The 18,340-nt window shown below is 49.0% G+C and overlaps 1 protein-coding gene across 1 annotated transcript in view; it reads right to left on the bottom strand.

The window, feature by feature from the left end:
* The window catches only part of LOC309679573 (telomerase-binding protein EST1A-like), a gene marked incomplete at its 3' end in the record, with an annotated part of 65,032 nt that overhangs the window by 43,010 nt on the left and 3,682 nt on the right, over positions 1-18,340 (bottom strand). The window contains exons 3-8 of the mRNA XM_082492921.1: positions 16,888-17,080; positions 16,079-16,189; positions 15,230-15,336; positions 14,048-14,126; positions 12,584-12,694; positions 11,724-11,936 (exon numbers count right to left, since the gene is read on the bottom strand). Of these exons, the coding sequence (XP_082349047.1) occupies positions 11,724-11,936; positions 12,584-12,694; positions 14,048-14,126; positions 15,230-15,336; positions 16,079-16,189; positions 16,888-17,080 (814 nt within the window). The remainder of the gene's footprint in view (positions 1-11,723; positions 11,937-12,583; positions 12,695-14,047; positions 14,127-15,229; positions 15,337-16,078; positions 16,190-16,887; positions 17,081-18,340) is intronic.

Genomic DNA, 18,340 nt, shown 5'->3' on the forward strand with positions numbered 1-18,340 from the left:
AGGAACAATGGAAATGCCACCGGGGTGTGCAGGAAAAGGAGTGCTACAAACCGGGCTGGGAAGCAGAGCCGCCACGCTCGAACCCAGCACAGACCCATTTGGCTCAACGTGAGGAGCGCACAGAGCTTTGGCACCTGAGCATCAGTCCCAGCTGTGAAGGAGGCACCAAATAAGGGAAGGATTCTGGAGCGGCGACTCCTGGGGAAAAAGTGTTTCAAGTTAAAAATTGTTACTTCAGGTTTGGAAGTAAATTTCAGGATCTGGTCTTTATCAAGCGAGGCAAACTTTCTTCAACATCAGCAAAGCATCTGTGGAGCAGAAAGCGGTGTCAGAGTCAAAATAGGCTGCAAAAGACAAGTCCATTAATCAAGAGACCAGATGCAAAACTGCCTGTAACAAATGCACTGTCTCCACCGGAGGGGAAAGGACTGCAGCACAGCGGGACATTCTCCTGAGTCTAGGGGTCTCCTCGGTGACAAGGGGTTGGGATACAGACCACAGAGCCACATAGCTCCACTCCAAAACACGTACCACACTCATCCCAAATATTTTCAGGGTTTCTTGGGCAGCCAGGCTTTCCCAGGCACAGCTTCCTTGCTGAGAACTGTGTGAAACAACATCCAGGCACCCAAACCATGCCATATTCTCACTCGCAGCATAAGGGCTAGATGTACCACATTAACTATTAAGAATATCCCTCTCTTCCGCAGGCAGCTCCTTCAGAGCTTTACACCACCCAGTCCAACAGCCACAGCAAGCCCGTTACCTCCCCTGGAGACGACCTTATAAATATGAGCCTGAGCCTTTATCCCACACCATCCCACAGCTGCAAGGCACAGCTCCGTCTGGTGTTTTCCAGGGCAGTATCTCGCCGAAATAACACCAAGCACTGATACAGAGCTTCACGAAAAGCCCGAGATGCTGCAGTAGGCTCGACTGGTAAGACACCAGGAGGAGGTTTTTACTGTTACAGGTGCAACTGCAACAAAGTGCTGGTGGGAAGTGCTTTGTGCGAGTGGCTACCTACATAAAGGAGACAAGACAAAAGGGCTATTAAGATTGTCTGGCATTTTTGCAGTATTTACAAGATAGCCACAGAGCTGTGGGCAAATTCCAGCTGGGCTAATTACCACAATCATTCCTCTTCATATACCACCTGCAACCACAAATGGATACTGAGCTCGCCTTGGCTGCTTCTCGCCACGTGCTCTAGCGAGGGTTTCTGTTTAGCAGTCGCAATGTCCAGCCCTGAAACGGATTAATTTCTGTAGCATCAGAAGCAATTCCAGTGAGAATCCCGATACCTAACAGCAGACACTGCACAAACATAAAATCCAATTTGCTCTGACATGGAAGAAAGAGGGAACCCTTATATATTGTGGCCTTGAGGCATAAAAAATTCATTTCCCGGTAAAGAGACCTTGAGACACTCCTGCAGCTTCCCGATCTTTTGGACTGCAGCAGCTGCAGCTCCAGGACACATCTCATGGCTATGAGAGTTGCAAGTCAGTAACCCAGCAACAGAAAAAGAGGCATTTAGGAAGTCCCCAGCAAAACCAATGAGCTTTTGATTTTTCCCTTCATCACTGCAGGGAGCAGGTGAGATGAGAAACATAAGCAAGAAAATTGTGCACTTTAGTAATGTAAAAATCAAGCAGTGGTACCTTCACTGGCTCTGAAACAAACATCTGACCTGTAAATAAATTTAACATGATTAAATAACGAATTTACTTGTAGAACTTTCAATTTAAGGAAAACAGGTCAAATAGAATATTTATATGCGTGTTATTTCCTTTTCAACAAAACTTGTAGCTAAGTTTGGTTTCTATAAATTAGTAAGATGCAACATTCTTGAAAAAAATATTACCATTAAATAGATTAAAAACCGATTAAGTAATCTCTTAAAAAGCAGCGGTCTTCAGGGACCGTCACGGAACTGGATAGAAAGAGGTCGGTAGAGACTCACTAGCAACGTTTTTAATCAACGGGCTGAAAACAAATTCTGCTGTCAAACTGCCTGTGACACAAAGGCGAACGGAGCAGTAAGTAACGATGGCTACAGCGCATTCACACAAGGTTATTATAATCACTTCAAAATCTGGGGTTTTCCAGCATCAAATGTCAATGTTATGCATCTGGGATCATGTAAAATGAAGTCTCCAGGAGACCGTGCCCGAGGCAGCTTCTCCAGAAAGGCCCTAGGGACTACAGCGGCTCAGTTCCCAACGCGATGACCGGTAAAAAGGGTTAACGCATCCCTCAGATGTACAAGCAGAGAGCAGGCACTGGACAGCACATTTACATCTATATACGGTACTGGCGAGGCTGACACTGAAATACTGCATCCAGTTCTAGTGCCCTGATTTTTTAAAAGGATGCTGAAAAAATTGGAAAGGGTCCAAAAAACAGCCATAAAAGTGATTCAAAGGCTAGAAATGATGTCTTGCAGTGAAAAACTTAAACAGCTCAATCTGTTTAGTGTATCAAAAAAAGACTGGGAGGCAATTTGATTGCAGGGTGCAAAGTGCCTCCATGGTACTTCAGGGCTCTTTACACTCGCAGCAGAGCAAAGCACAAGAATAAACTGGAAACATTTACTCTGGAAATAAGGTATAAGTGTTTCAGAACCAGTGCAATTATCACTGGAATGAACTCCCCAGGAAAAGGGTGGATTCTCAAGACTGGATGTCTTTCTGGAAGTTTTGCTTTAGCCAAACACAAGTTATTTGGCTTCATACAGGGGTAGCAGGGTGAAATTTAAGGACCTGTGATATACAGGAGATCAGACTAGATGATCTAATGGTCCCCGCTGGCCATAAACTCTATGAATCTATGCAAACATGCCAGAGAGTCCTCAGCTGAGATATCAAGTTAACTTTCAACACAAAACTTTTCACAAATTGGCTCTGGTGCTGCAGGTCGTTCAGGATACAAGCGCAGCTCTTCAAGGCTGCATCTGGTTAAGCACTGAAAGGGAGATGACCCAGGCAGAGCTGTTCTTTGTCCAGCAGGTAAGGAGGAGGCCACGTGCCGTGCACTGAAGCAGCCCCAACCAGCAAAAAGCAGCTTAAACTCAAACACATACTGTTTGCCAGGAGTAAACAGCATTCCCTTCCTGCGATAGAAAACTGACACCAAGAAACGTGTGATGAGTTCTGGTCATAAGAGATCTCCTGTTGATGTAGCTCAGGGTGCTGTCAGCTGCCTTCACTACTCCGGAGTAGATTATTTGTGGGGTTAAAGCACAGAGGAGAGCGATAATATGAGAAATGAAGAAAGGTGAAGACTGAAGAGATCTAAGACTGAAGAGATCTAACCCTGAAAGGCTTAGGATGGAGTTAGGCCAACAGAGAAGACATTTGGACAACAGGCTGAGCAGAGACAGAGCCTTCCAGGAGGATGACAGCATTATCGCACGCAATCCTCATGCTCCCGCTCTCCCAGCCCCGCTCACCGGCAGGGATAACGGCAGCCGCTCACAGCCAGCCTGTGCCCCAGGCTCCCACAACCTGGAGGTAGTTGTCCGCTCAGCTGCATTCCTGGAGTACTTCTGGAGCCTTCACTTCTACCTGAGCAGTGTAACACTGCGCACGAAAGCATCTCCCTCTCCACTTTGAATCACGCAGCAATGAAGTCTGCTGGGGAGGAAAAGTAGAGCCAAGGACAGAGGAAATGACATGGATTCCAGCAGGTTCCACTCCCTGATCCTCCGGAAGGAAGTTTCTTTCCTAATACCCACCTCCACAGTGGATACAAAGCTCATCTGGAAATGGCTCATTCGACACTGGAGAGAAACAAACATTCCCCATGGCAGAATTAAGAGGTTTGGCTCTGGAATATGAGATGCCCATCCCAAAAAGCGTACAACAGAAAAAGTTGGCGTGGGCCAACTTCAGACAGACAAAGATCAAGGTTAGACTAACAACAGGAAAAAAAAAAAAAAAAAAAAGCTCAAAAGAAATCACTGTCTACAGCCTTCACCCTGCTCTGGGAAATTTCCCAACCCTGTTATTAGACATTTTACTTCCTTTACCCCTTCTGCCAATTCTGGCAGTATTCTCGTGTGAAGTGCAAACTCTCCCTTCCCCAAATCACCCTGCAGTGCCTGGATCATCAAAACCACTGCCACGAGAAAGGACTAATGTGCAGCAGCAGGAGGGGGTTTGGTTACACACAAATCCCTGGCTGATCAGCACCAGCAGGAGAGGAAATGAGGAAAGAGTGACTGACAGGGAAAGGCGGTTTCTGGATGATTGTACTGGGTTTTAGACTATGAGAAGCTTGTTGGAACTTGAAGTCTCGGCCCCCTCACCGCAGCCTCTCTGAGCACCGCGATATAGCAGAGCCCCTCACACAGGCATAAGTCATTCATGTCCTTGTAGTGCTCCCACCTCTGATCCACCACGATACTTCTACACACATTAGCACCAGATGCCTGTTACCGGAAGGAGAACATGTCGGTGTGTCTCCCATTCAAGTAACACTAGTCCCTGCCTTGTTCTTCACAGTTAAATAAAACCACCAACATGGTCTAAAAAGAAAAAAAAAAAAAAAAAAAAAAAAAAAAGATCAACACCAACTTCTGGAAACTCTTACCGATAGCTTAGCCTTCACTTTCTGGGTAGTGACAAAAGGTCAAGCTGCGCTGGAAAGCAACATGTGGGTTCTACATGACATGCGTGCACAGGCTAAATCAGTAATCAGGCTCCGGGAGCTCTGCCGAGCTCCGGGAGCTTTAGCGGAGCAGCACTGAGCATCCACGGAAGATCATGAGCTCGGACAAGGCACAACCATTTCTGGTTGGATTGCTAATGCAGGAACTGCAGCTGAGAAGGTTTTTACCATCATTTTAGAGTAAAAAACATAGTTTATTAAAAAAGCGCAGGGAGGGTGCACAACTGGCAGGCAAAAAAAGCCAGTGCAAAGCTGCATGGCTGAATGTCACGTCTCAAACCCAGAGAGGCTAGAAGTGTGGTTTTAGTGTTTAACCAGTTTCAACTGCAGCCTGGCACTCTTTTACTTCCTCTGCAGAGAAGTCTTCTCACTGCTAGGGGAAAGAAACCAACCTTACCACGCGAAACCAAACGGCTAGGGTAAAAATAAAGCCCCAAGGTGGTTTGGTGACCGAGGTCACATTAGGAGGCGGAGGGGTTACAGGCTGGGGAAAGCACTCAGAAATACTCACGCTGCCAACCGAGAAAGAGATTACAGAAAAGGCAGCAGGGCAGAGAATTAACACGAGTCCAGCAGTAAAGAGGCTGAGAAGGCTCTTTCACACGCCACCAGCTCTCCCATGCTCAAAACAGTTTGTAAACCGTTTCCTAAACACAAAGGAAAAAAACCCCAGACCTAGTCCTGACCTCCACGAATGAGTAACCAAACCCAACAGCTTCCTGCAAGCTTGCAGGAGTGAGGAAAGGAGACAGCCGGGGCAGGACGGTGGGAACTCCAGGTTTCTCCCTCTCAGGTCCCGCTTTGGGCACAAAAATCAAGGATGCAACACCTCTTGCTGCTTTTTCCACGTGGGTGGTGGATAAAGGACAGAAATAAGGAGGGGCAGGCCCTAGCTGATTGCTAGTGCCTAGCGTTCCTGCCCTAGAGAGCTTCTCTGCTCGTTTTTGGGCTGCCGGGGAGGCTCAGCAGAGGCTCACAGCACTGCAAAGGTGTGGATCAAACACAACAACAAGCAGCAGGCCAGAGGGGAAGCACTGCCTTCCCTTGACAGCAAGGGCAAACCATACTGCAACAGACCACAGACGGGATCGCTCACGTCAAATACTAGAGATCACCTAACTGTAGAGCAGACAAACTTCCTGATTTAACACAAGCCGCCTTCCTGTGACAAGGTGCTAATGGCAGCCTGACCCAAGGCCTTGCTGTAAGACCTTGTGTATATCCTGCTACTGACTCGTGCTCTGAGAAGAGCCGAGGGGACACTCCCTCGTGTGTCCCCTCCCTTTGGGGACACACCTACGCCACTGCTCTGGTGCGGCTCAGATGTTTAACCGGCGTGAGAAATGGCTGCAGCAGAAAACCTCGCTGGGCATCTCCAGCAGTGGTTTCCAGTCCCTCCACCCTCTGCACAGTCACATACCGTTGGGTAAAAAAAACAAAACCTGAAAGCATACAAAAGTCATCACAGGCTTCCAGGGCATCGTATGCAGCCTGCAGGGTAACCCTTATGGGACGTCATGTCCCAGCAGCAGGGAGAAGGCAGGCATGCCTGCGCTTTCGCATCACCCATCTAAACCAGGAGCACAGCCTCAGCTGCCTGGCCTTATTTTCCACATCAGAGGCTCCCAAAAAAGGACCATTTTGAGCACTTTGCCCAGCTGACACCGTGGAGGTAGTAAACGAGGGAGCCCTGTACTTCAGCCAGCAGGGATTATTTGTGAAGTCTGCATGGAAGACAAAAGGTCAAGCCTCATCTTCCACTGTCCTGAGAAGAACCACCCAGCCATGCTGGCGGTGCAGAAAATTGCTCCCACCAGACTCAGGGGCAGACACTCCAGAAAGCAGCCTCTTATCCATGCATCTGTATAGAAGAATGGCCATCGCTATAGAGATACATCATTTCCAGTTTTGCCTGTCACTTATTTCTAGTCATGTGTAATGGAGAAGAGTTACAAGGTAAGGAAAAAGCTGAGCGCGAAGGGAGCTGCTCTGAGTAAACAGATGTGCCTCTGTGGTACATTCGCACGAGCAAAGTTGGGCCACGCTCACAGATGCCAGCTCACAACACAACAGCCTTTTAACAAGCCAGACGCTCCAAGGACCGCAGGGAGTAACAAAAAGACAACCCCAACTCTGAACAGGGTCACTACCACTCCCGCGTGTGACTGGCCCATGCAGAGGACAGGCTGATGGGGCAAACTGGCCAAGAAACCCCCATCGAAACTGCTACTAGACTAACATGGGGTTTTATCCCACTGCCCGTCTCCAGATACAGAGCCCCAGAGACTGCTTCCCCAGAGGAAAAAAAACGCACCGACAAACCAGCCAGGAGAAGGAGCCAGCCCAGTCACCCCAGTGGCTGCTGCCCAAGAGGAACAAATGCACAGAGCAGAAACAACAAACACCACCAAGGAAAAAGGGATGTGAAACATGCAGGAGCTGACTAGGACAGCGACCCTTTTCGCTAAGGACACATGGTCTGTCTTGAGGCATCCCAAAAGTGCCTTCTCCAGCCTTGGACCACAGCTGGGCTGCAGAAGTGTAAGTGGGAGCAGCATCACGGTGCACTGGTGAGGCAGGAAAAGTAAAAAATAAAACTAAGCAGGCAAGAAGAACTGAGAAAGACAGAAGGTGAGAATCCTTGGAGATGCCTCACCTCAGAAAGAAACAAATCAGAGCAAGTTGTGAAGATAGCCCCAACCAGGAATTGTGTGATAAGTTCCCAGTTAGCTGAATCCTGACCTAGAGGGGAAAAATGCAGGACAGCTCTCACAACCTCCGCTGCTTTTAGAAGACAGTGCAGAGGACCACTTCTCTGCATGCACGGCACTCATCTGATTTTCTAGGACTTGGGAGATGGAAAGAGATGAAGGGGTCCAAAAGAGACCAGTGCTACTCATCTGAAAGAAAATACAAAAAAGCACCCCAAGATACACACTGCTTACAGCTCTGACATCACCACTCTGTCCCCTGGTACTTACACCCATTACCAGCACAGAGTAACACCTGAACATATAATAAGCTTCCAAAGAGCACAGTAGGCAATAAAGAAGAAACTTTCTCTACTCAGCCTGTTGAAAGAACTTTTGTTCTTCTTGTTTACGGTAGACCTCCTGATAGTTTTCACCGCTCACTTGTGGAAATCCTGGTGCACTGTCCATACTCCCCGCTGCTGAGAAGAACGCCTGTGTAAAGGAATGGAGGTTAAAACCTGCTCTGGACTTCAGAGATAATGATTCCACCAGTTTCTCTGCTATTGCAAAGGGGCTGCTGATCCACGGGCACCCAGCACCGGGCAAATGCAACACTTCTGTCCCTAACCAGCAGGCTGGGGGTAAACGGGAAGGTTCCTGCAGCCGATGCACAGGGCTGAGACAGCAGATCTTGACACTGGCCTTAGCTTCCCTAAGAGCTTTTTGGGTGGCCCTACTAAACTTTTGATGGCTCTACAAGACTGACCTCTCACACAAAGAGGCCAGGAGACTTAATTCTTTAATGATGCTGAAGTATTCAGACATCTGGAGAGAAGTATTATTCAATTACTGTTGTGCCAAGGGAAAAACTCTCTTCCCTAATCTTAGCTGCAGCTATGGAGTAATCTTTATTAGCGCATGCATGCTGCGTGATAACACAAGGAAGTATCTACTGCAGAGCACAGGCAGCAGGCAGTAACAACTGTGGGAACCTTAACTCAGCATTTCCTGACAGGGTTGATTAAAATCTCAAACTCAGTGTAATATTAACACTTTCTCAAGAGACTGACAGCACATTTGCCCTGTTTACTTTACCAATTCACAGTCTGCTCAGTAAGCTGCATACAGTACTATCAGATTTAGGATCGATACAGACCCACGGCAAATTAAACCAGTGGCAGAGAAGAAATGACAAGAGACTCAGCTCGTGAGCTCGCTTTGCCCTATCCAGCCATTTAAGAAAAAAAAAAGCAATACAGCTGTTCATTGGTTCAGCCTCCTTTTTGCATTTCTTATTGGAATCCCCCAGAAAGTGACCTGATATTGTTAGGTAAGCAGGGCACCGCATCAGCCTGGACTCTTCTGCCACTGCACACCCAGAAACACGCAAGGTGTAAGAGATCACAGAGAACAGCCACTCACAGAATGAAACCCAAAAAGGCTGCGGGCATTAACAGACAAAACCCTAAGCACAGAACAGCTAGGCTGCAGCCCAAACACTTTTTCAGCTTGCTTTGCAACCGTCCTGTGCCCTCTGTGCCAGCAATGCCAAAGTCAGTTACTGCAGAAGGGGCCAAACAGAGATGCATGCCCCTCTGTGTGGGCAGATGGTACCTTCTTCCAGTTCTGCATCTTCCTAGAAAACATGATGTAGCAAACTGTGAAAGAAGTGGCTATGCCAATCCTCTACCTAAACACACAGTGCCAAGGCAAATTGCCAGCTCTGCACGCCACCTTCCCTTGTCACAGCAGCGGCTGCAGTGTGAGCCGGCCTGCTGCAGACTCGCTATCACGCTTTATTGACTCCATGCAGCTGGCTCCTAACCCTGAAATAAAGTAATGATGTTTGAGTTTTTGTATAGGGCTACAGGAGGAAAAATAAAGTCAGCACTGAAGAGAGATGCACAAGCATGTGCTGAGCAGACTCTCTGCTCGCTGATGGGGACAGTGTGCACATCAGCAGGTCCTGGAAGAGTAATCGTTCAGCATCTCCCTGCCAAGCACGCCACGACACAGGACTGACACCTAACTGCCTGCACAATGAAGAAAGTGACCACTGAGGACAGAAAAACATCCCAAATCAATTTCTTGTCGCCTGCGAAACAGCCAGCATCTCCACAGTAAAAACACCATTAACCTTTTGCTTGGGCTGTGTTTGAAGCAACATCCTCCATTTGAGAGGCAGAAGGAGCCTCTCTCCCACGCTTCTGCCCAGTACCTGTCCAGAGTTGTTAGGGTCTATACTTGCGGTATTATATCTGCTTCTGGAAGCTGAACACTTTCCTGTTCTACCCTGTAAAATTCCCTTCTATGGCCCAGAAACAGCTGCCATAAAGACTGATGCCCAAGGAGGTATCTGCAGAGCAGAGCTGTCAGTACAAACGAAAGAACACGGCTTACCTCAGCCTTTTCAAGGGCTAAAGCTGGCAAGGAAGGGACCAAGGAGGCAATGACACAGTTTAAACTCATTTCCCCCAAATGACATGTAAGCACTGGTACACATCCCCTGGGAGAAGAGCTGTTCCCTTCCGCCCGACTGGGGGATGTGGGGCAGAGGTGCTGCCAGGAGGAGGGCTGGTGCCTGCCCCTGGCGCAGGCAGGGCCCTTCCGAGGCCAAACAGTGCCACACAGTGGCAACACGCAGCCTGCTCTGCTCTCTTCCAGAGAAGGAGCTGCAAACCACCCAAAGATGCAGTGAGGAAAAGGGTAAGAGGCCATAGCTTCAAGGAGTATGGACTCCAGAGCTTTCAAAAGAGCTGCCGTCTTTATCCAGCCCACAACTTCACAGCACAGGAGCTCTGGCAGCGACACAGATTTAAGGTTTCCTTTTCACCTGGTTATTTTGGTGACATGGCCAGGGCACAGCCCCATCAGCAGTCAGGCCAACACAAGTGGAGTGCTGCACCGCAGCAGGCACAGGCAGCCCCAGTACAAATACCTTGGCTGCCAAAGCAGCAGTGCCCGAACCTGTGCCCTCAGCTCCCCCTGCCCTTTGGCCATTGTATTTCTGATCAAGCGGCCTCTCAGTATAAGCAGGGAAAGCTTTCCACGAGCCAACATTTCAAACAGATGAAGAAATCAAGACTAATGGTAGTAATCAGACACACAATCCGTACAGGCATTGCCAGCAACCTGCACTTCAGAGAGCACAGCCCCCCACTGAACAGCCCAAGGGCAAGCTCTAGCAAACAGTGCTGCTCTATAAACAACGCGACATCACTGCCCCCCACTTTGCTAGCGGTTACGCTACCTCACGTGGGAGCGCTGCAAAAGAGCGCCTCAGAAACACAGCATCTCATGTCAAAGCATCTTCATCAATGATTTATGGAGAGGCTAAAGCTTGGCATGTTCCTTTCAATGATGCTGAGGAAGCAAAGGTCTCCAGAAGAGAAGCTGAGGAGAGGGAAAACAACCAAGGGCAGTAACATCTTAAAAATGCTGCAGCTATGTGCCAGAGCTTATCTTTCAAAGCTCCAAGACTTCACCCCAGTTCCACCCAGCTGAAGTCACAAACTAGTTATAAAAGTACAATCGTATCTGAGAAGCTCTGGGCCCCGCAGTATGCAGAGAAGGTCTTCCCAGTTCTGTTAAACTCACATCCTTAACAGCCATTTTAGGACAGGCAGCCCAGAGCTCCCTGGCAAGTTCTCTTGCAAGCCGCGTGTGCCAAAGCAGTGCAAGGATTCCTAGAGGATGAGCTCCCAACCACCGCTGCCTTTGCCTGCATTCCTGTGCCCGACAGACAGAGTTCACTCGGGCTCCTCTCACAAGGTACAGAGCTCGAACAGACTCATGAGAGATGCCATTAGTCAATTATTTTTTTTATCACTGCAAAAGAAAGGCACCAGTCTGGCCTCTCAGCAGAACAAGTAATGCAAATACAACACCTACACCAAAAATTAAACCACGAAAATTAAAACCATGGCTTTCACGTTCCCAGCGCAAACCTCCAATCCCCTGCCACTGGGACAAGTGACCCACTTCCAGAACAAGCCTCGGAGCTTACAGGGTCACTGTCAACCCTGCTCTTCAGCATCTGACCTCATTTCCCACCGGCAACCTCACCCAAGTTAGAGCCCTCGGCAGAAGCATTTTACAGCATCTTCTGCTTTTGCCTCTCCTAGTCCGTATCAGCCACGCCAGCACACGCTGCCAAGAAATGGATGGTAACAACATGCCTTAAACATGAGAGGCACGAGGTCACCAGCTCCTCAGCCTGACCCAGGCACAGCTCCCATAGGGGAAGCCAAAACACTGGAAAATTTAGCAACAGGAAAGCAAAACAGATCCAGTGTCATTCCACTGCATTCCAAACACATGACACCAAAGCCAACTGCTGCCTCCTGCAGTACTCACGTCGCTGGGGCTGAGGTTCCCAAGCCCGTTGTCCTGCTCAGAATCCCTGCCGGACTCGTGGCCCTGGGAGGAGCGGGGGTGGGAAGGATGGATCCAGATCTCCAGCCGCGTGGCATCATCTCCAACTTGTCGCAATGTGGACTTCTTGCCCTTCCCCCGGCGACTGGGGCTCAGATCCAGCACCTGATGTTTCCTCTGCTCCATCTGCTCAGCCTGGGCAGACACGACAGATTCAGATCACCCAGGGATCAAAGTTCAGGAAAAGCACATAATTTTATTTACATGGAGAATTAACACTTCCCCCTGCTTCAGAACCACAGTAACTCACTGACAGGTCCAGAATTTGGTTTCTGACACTAGAGGACAGTGCAGGCGAGAGATTTTCAACTCCAGCTTCCCCAGGACAAGAAAAGCTGTGTCCAGTCCTAGTAGTGTGCTGTATCTTTGACTTGGGGTGACCCTCTCGGGCACAAAGGGACTGCAGCCTCTCTTGTCCACCCCCATAGGTGTGGTGCACCTCTGGGATAACACAATGATCATGCTGCATGCCAAGGCCACGCTGCAAACCACAGCAGCCTACAGCTCTTGTTGAGCTTGGCTGTTTTACAGTTTGTGACCCAGAAACAAGAGATTCAGCTGCCCAAACAACCTCAAAAGCAATCTGAGGAGGCAGAAAACTACACCACCATTCCAAAGGCTGTCTGTCATCCGACTCCCAATGTGGAATTTCTTAGAAGTAGATAAGTGGTGACTCCAAGTGCAAAAGCCACCATCACCCGTGTCTGTGGAGCACAGCTCTCCAGCACAGGAGAGCCAGCACAGGCAGCTGCAGCATCCCACAGCCCAGCTCCAAGACTCACCTTGCGTTTTGTCTCTTCAAACAGACTCATGAGGCTCTCCTTGGCTGTGAGGATGGGATTGCTAGCAGCCAGACTGCGCATGTAGTAGTAGACGGCATCCAGCTTTCTCCTCTGCAAAAACACCACCAGACTCAGAGCTGCCACTCATTCCGAGGCATTAGGGGCCAAGCCCCCATACACTTCGCCTTCCCTGTCCCTCGATACACATGTGCTCTCCCTCTACACTGCCTGGGACAGACAGACATGCCAACAAATAGCATGACAAGCAGGACCTTGAACTCTCCATACACATTCACAGCTACCTACTACCTACAACAAAGGGCAAAGCACAAGCCCTTTGCCAGGATTAGGAAGTGCAGGTGACACCACAGCCTGCAGACTCACTCGCTCTAGCCCGAGGCTGTGACAGAAGCCATCAACCCAAAGGCTCACACAAAACAGCCTCTCACCCGACATCATGGTAAAAGACAACAGTATAAATACTGAATTCCTGACAGTTCAGGAAATAACTCTTTTCAATATTACTATGAATATGGAAATGACTCCACACAAGTTTTACAAAGACCAGAGGTCCTGAAAGACTGAAGGGTTTGCCTGACTCCCACCAGTGGTGGGGCAGAATGTCTCCCTCATCTCAACCTGCCGCTGGGCTAAACCCCTCATGCTCAAACAACTTCTCAGCATCTTTTCTCCCACAGGCTGGCCATAGGGAATACAATGAGAAGGTACACCCCAAGTCTTTACACTACCAAGCCATTTAGGGTTTTGCTCACATGCTGCTGGGCCTTATAGACCACCACAGAGGACAGGACACTGCTGCTCTGAGCCCCACACCGGGAGTCAGAAAGGTCATTCCCAGCCACAAAGAAAATGCTCTTCTGACCCTACAGTTTTGAATGGCCATGTTTTAAGCCATCATCTTTCAGTGTTGCAAACAGGCAGATCCCTACCAGCCCCTGTGTCCCAGCATTATCTGCTGCCAAATCTTTCTTGAAGCAAGTTTTCCTGCATGGCTGGAGTAGTCAGCAAAACTGAAACCTAAGAAAGTCGTGTGTGGATGTCACTTAGACCAGTACCCGCAGGTTCAATGAAGACATGGCAAACAGAAACAGTATCGTCATGACAGCAGTCTTGAGCACAAAAATCTCATGCAAAACTTCAAACACAACCCACTTAAAACATCTGCACTCTCAACAGCCCACAGAACAGTCCCCAAAATGCCGATAGCCTGAGGGAGTAGCGTGTATCTAACAAAGCTGCCTGAGGCCACAACAGCTGGAACCCACACATTACATCCTGCCATCAGCTTTTTTTCTTTAAAAAAACAAAAAAACAAAAAAAACCCCAAAAACCAAATCTGGCAGCACTGCCCTAAACAATGCCTTTCTCCACCAGATGGAATCTCACAGCCATCCCAGAGGCTCTCCCTATGCTTGCTACATCCTTGCATGATAAGCATCTTACCGTGTAGATGGCCAGAAGCGCCAGCTGGTTGTACGGGCGGCCATTTTTGGGAGCAATTTGCTGAGCCTTCAGGTACCAGCTGAGGAAGGGAAGAACCAGACAGAGTTACTGAAAGGACATCAGGTTGCCTTCCTTGCTGTTAAGGGCATAGAATTTCCCTCGCAGCATTGGCAGTCCCGCAGGGAACAGGCCCTTTGCACAAGTGCCCTCTGCCTGCAAAAGCGTGCACAGGCAGCGAGCCTGCACCCGGCCTGGAGAGGCCATTGGGGCACAGGACAAGAGAGGAGCAGATACAGCTGCAGAAGGAAACGTTCTTGGCTCAGCCTGAAGCCAAACCCAGCAAACGCTGTCCCCCGTGCAGCCTCAGGCACCGAGAACAGGCTATTCAGGGTACATTTCTCTCTTAGGGCCCGTTTTACCTCCACGGCAGCTGAGACCAAACCCTTTTTGCTGCCTAGCTCGTTTCCAATATTTTTAAGATACTTAATCATCCCAAGAGAAGAGGCACCTGTTCAGTAGCAGTCCATTCATCCCTCCATTTTCCTCTCTATTCTCCCTCAATTGTATTATGCCCTCTCCAGCTTATATCATGCCACACAGATCCATCAACACTGTTCAGGCACATCAGGAACGCACTATGTTCTCCCCAGCCTCCCTGAGATATCGGCATACTCCGTGATGTCCACAACCCCCAAAATGGGCAGCTTTCCTTGCCCCATCTTCCTAATCTCCACAGATTTCAGGGCTCCATCCCCCATGCTGGGCTCACTTACCCCCCTACCAGTCTTTGCTCCAGAAAAAAACATCAGAAAAACAAGAGTGAGAGGAGCAACAAGTGCCAGTAACTCCTGATGCAGTCAGAACATACGGACACATATGGGAACCTCTCCTAGCTGAATAACAGACATTTTGCCAGCCCCAACAGCATAAGCCCTCCCTCCTGCAGGATCAGCACATGACAGCTTCCACGCTAGACGGCTGGAGGATAACTGGATCTGCTGGCTTGCTCTCTGGGACAGCAAAACAGTCTAGGCTACAACTTTCAGCTTCACAGGACTGCAATACAATAAAGAGGCCTGGAAAGACTTTTTTGGCTAGAGGAAAGTTTAAGCGTGAAATAAGATACATCCCTTGTAGACAGAGGAAGAGCTGCGCTCAGCGCTACAGTGAAGAACACAATACCTGCGTGCCTTTCCGTAGTTTGCGGTGTCATTTGCTTGTTCTCTGTATCGGCAAATGTCCCCTTGACAAATCATACACCTCTGAGCACTGATCAGCGCATACTTCACCTGGAAAGAAGCATTTAGTACATCATGCAGGACCTGCGCAGCGGTGGCTCACCTGCAGACCCCGTGAGCACAGAGGGACTGTAGAGAGCTAAGAGGAGGTCACTGACACACTGAAGATCTCACAAAAGGGCAGCAGAATGAAATGACAAGGCTCCATGGCACTGGCTCAGCATTCGTAAGGGCAAGCCAATCCCCTAAACACCTCCTCTCTTACAACAGTGTCCCATATCTCTCCAGAAGAGAGTTGTTCAGTCCATGACCAATTTGAGGACAGCTGTTAGACAAACACATCTCTCTGGGAATGAAGCCGGACTAAAATATCCTTTCCCAGCTGTCCCTCGCACCTGCACTCACAGCTCAGGGCAATATGCTGTCAAGTGTCAGGAAGGCAGCGCAACTGTTAGCTTTCCTTGTTCATTATTCCGGCTTCCACAGACAAAAATAAGAGATGCTCAATATCTAAGGCAAAGCCAGGGTACTTCTGGGCACTTCTATCCCTTTATTAGCCCTGGTCACAGAGCCGGTAAGAAAACAAGGTTGTTCTTTGCAAAGGAAGCTAAGAAATATCGATTCACCCGAGTTGATTCAACAAGTTCTCTAACAGCTGAGAAAGACTCCCTGCAAACATACTGACATCTGTTCAGAGTACAGCTGCCTACCTCTTGGCAAGGGCAGGACATCGAGTTCAGCATGTTGCATACGATTAACAGGATGAGAAGTCTCCGGGAGGAAGCCAACCTACCATTTTCCTCAGAGGCTTACTGCGGATGGCCATCCCGTCCATATAGTCCTCTAGCTTGAACTGATATGACACCTGCAGCTTCTGGAGTAGGCCATCAAAAAAAGCAGTGCCCTGCAAAACACACACATACTTGTATAGTACAGTCTTTCTGATGACAAGCACAAAATCACCACACCATCCCTGCCACGTGCAAGAAAGAAGGTCCCTCTCCCTGAGTTTGGGGTGTTTCTCTTCAGAAAACAAGGAGGTTGGGTTGGGGGATCTCCAACCTCAGAAGTTTTCAAGACTGAGCTAGACAAAATCAAGACTGATCTGAACTAGTGTTTGAGGAGTCCTGCTTTGAGCAAGAGGTTAGACTAAAGCCTTCCAGCAGTCCTTTCCCCCAGCTTAAACACATCCTCTCAGATCTGTCAGCCAACCTTCTACGAAGAGTAAACTGAGCTACACAGTTTTACAGAATGACTTTTAAGCAAATTTGATAAAGATGGCACAAACACCTCCAGGAATGCTTCTGTTTATTTCCACTTCAGGGCATTAATTTCAGTTTAGCTTAGATCAATTTCTAATTAACATAAAACACACCAAAACAAGCCTAGTTTAAATTGTAACAAACGTCCACCTGGACATCCACCTGCCACACTAAACCATAACCTGTCTGAGCATTCTCCTTGCACAAGGATGGCCTAAGGCACACAGAGATATGAACAGGATCAAGAAGGTTAGTTTCCTGGTTACACCATCCCATTCTAAACAGCAGCCAATCCCACCCAAAGGTTTAGCGGAGTCTGGGGACGTTTTGCTCTTCTTACCTCGTCTAGAAGCTGGAGCAGTTTGTTCCGAATTTCTTGGGCATTTTCCCCCTGAGGGTCCTTGAGAAGCTGCCGGAATTTCTCAATCACCTGGTAAAACGCGTTCTTCCATAGCAGCTGGTCCACATTCTGGGTATCAGAAAACTCGATATCCATCAGGATGCACCGTTCGTACAGCTGCAGCATCTCCACCCTACAGCGAAAGACAACCAGCGGTCAACACAACAGCAACTGCCCAGCCCGGGCCTGAGCTGCCAGGGAACATGCGCTGAGCCACCTGCTGCTTCTCATCCAGCCAGCACGAGATGCCAGCAGTTCGTACGCTATGGCAAATCAATGCTTCCACACATGTCCCAAAGGGAGATGGGAGCTGTTGCAATGGAACACCCCTGCTGCTCCAAGAGGGCAAACCTGAAAGGACCATCTCCCTTGTACACACGCATCAGAACAGATCAGGGCACGGCAAAGAGCAAGGAGCTCTGCTACAGCTCTGCCACTGGGAACAACAAGGTGCAAGTGTCTCCTGATACTAAAGCGTGCAGTGCCAGGCTCTGCTCCTTCTGAGCACAAAGTCTGGCTATTACAGGCCAGGAACAAACACATGGAGAACCAGCGGGGCAGGATGGGTCTTGCCATTAAATGATCCCCACCTCCCTTCCATCCCAAAATACACAGCAGAAACAGAGACCCTGTGTCCTCAAAAATGAATGAGAGCTGGGAACGCCACAACTGAATGAAATAAAGCCTCGGAGCCCCAGAAATCACACTCCCCTTGCCAGCAACCTACAGCCTTGCCTGGATGCTGGAGCAGAATTCCTCTCCTGAATTTAATAAAATAGTTGCAGGCTAGAAACAGCTCTGCAATATGCGGGACAAGTTTACGGTAAAGGGGATCTTCAGCTGTTACTGCCTTGGCAGCCTTATCCCTTGTAATGCTTTGAGCCCCACTAGAAACAGTACAACAGCGTAGATGGTGAAGCCTGGAGTGAAGCCAGATGGCAATGCCTGGAAAAGCCTGACAGAGTAAGAGACGGATGCTGACAGGTTCCCGCGCAGAGCACAGTTCAGCTGCCCTACCCCACGCAGTCCCCAAATGCTGCATACACACGCCTGGACAGCACAAACACCAACCACAAGAAGCAGATGTTTCTGCAGAAGGACATCCAATAAGCAGCACTTGCATCCAAGACCTCGAACACAGCTCCACAGACAGGCTGGCAGCATGCACTCACACACAGGCAGAACACACACCGAGACGGATGGACACCGCTAGCAGGGACACAGCCAACTGTGCCTATGCTCCCAGGGCAGGGTAGGCTTTACATGGGCCACAGTAGCGTTGCACAGTTTTTCCTCTCCCTCCAGACAACAGGTCTAGGTGACCTCGACACCTCGAGGAAGACCCAAAACCTCCGTTGCTGCTTCAAGCGCAGACATATCCCACCCTGTGGTC

The sequence above is a fragment of the Vanellus vanellus genome, assembly GCF_965231255.1.
Source record: "Vanellus vanellus genome assembly, chromosome: 19".
In the NCBI taxonomy this organism is placed as follows: Eukaryota; Metazoa; Chordata; class Aves; order Charadriiformes; family Charadriidae; genus Vanellus; species Vanellus vanellus.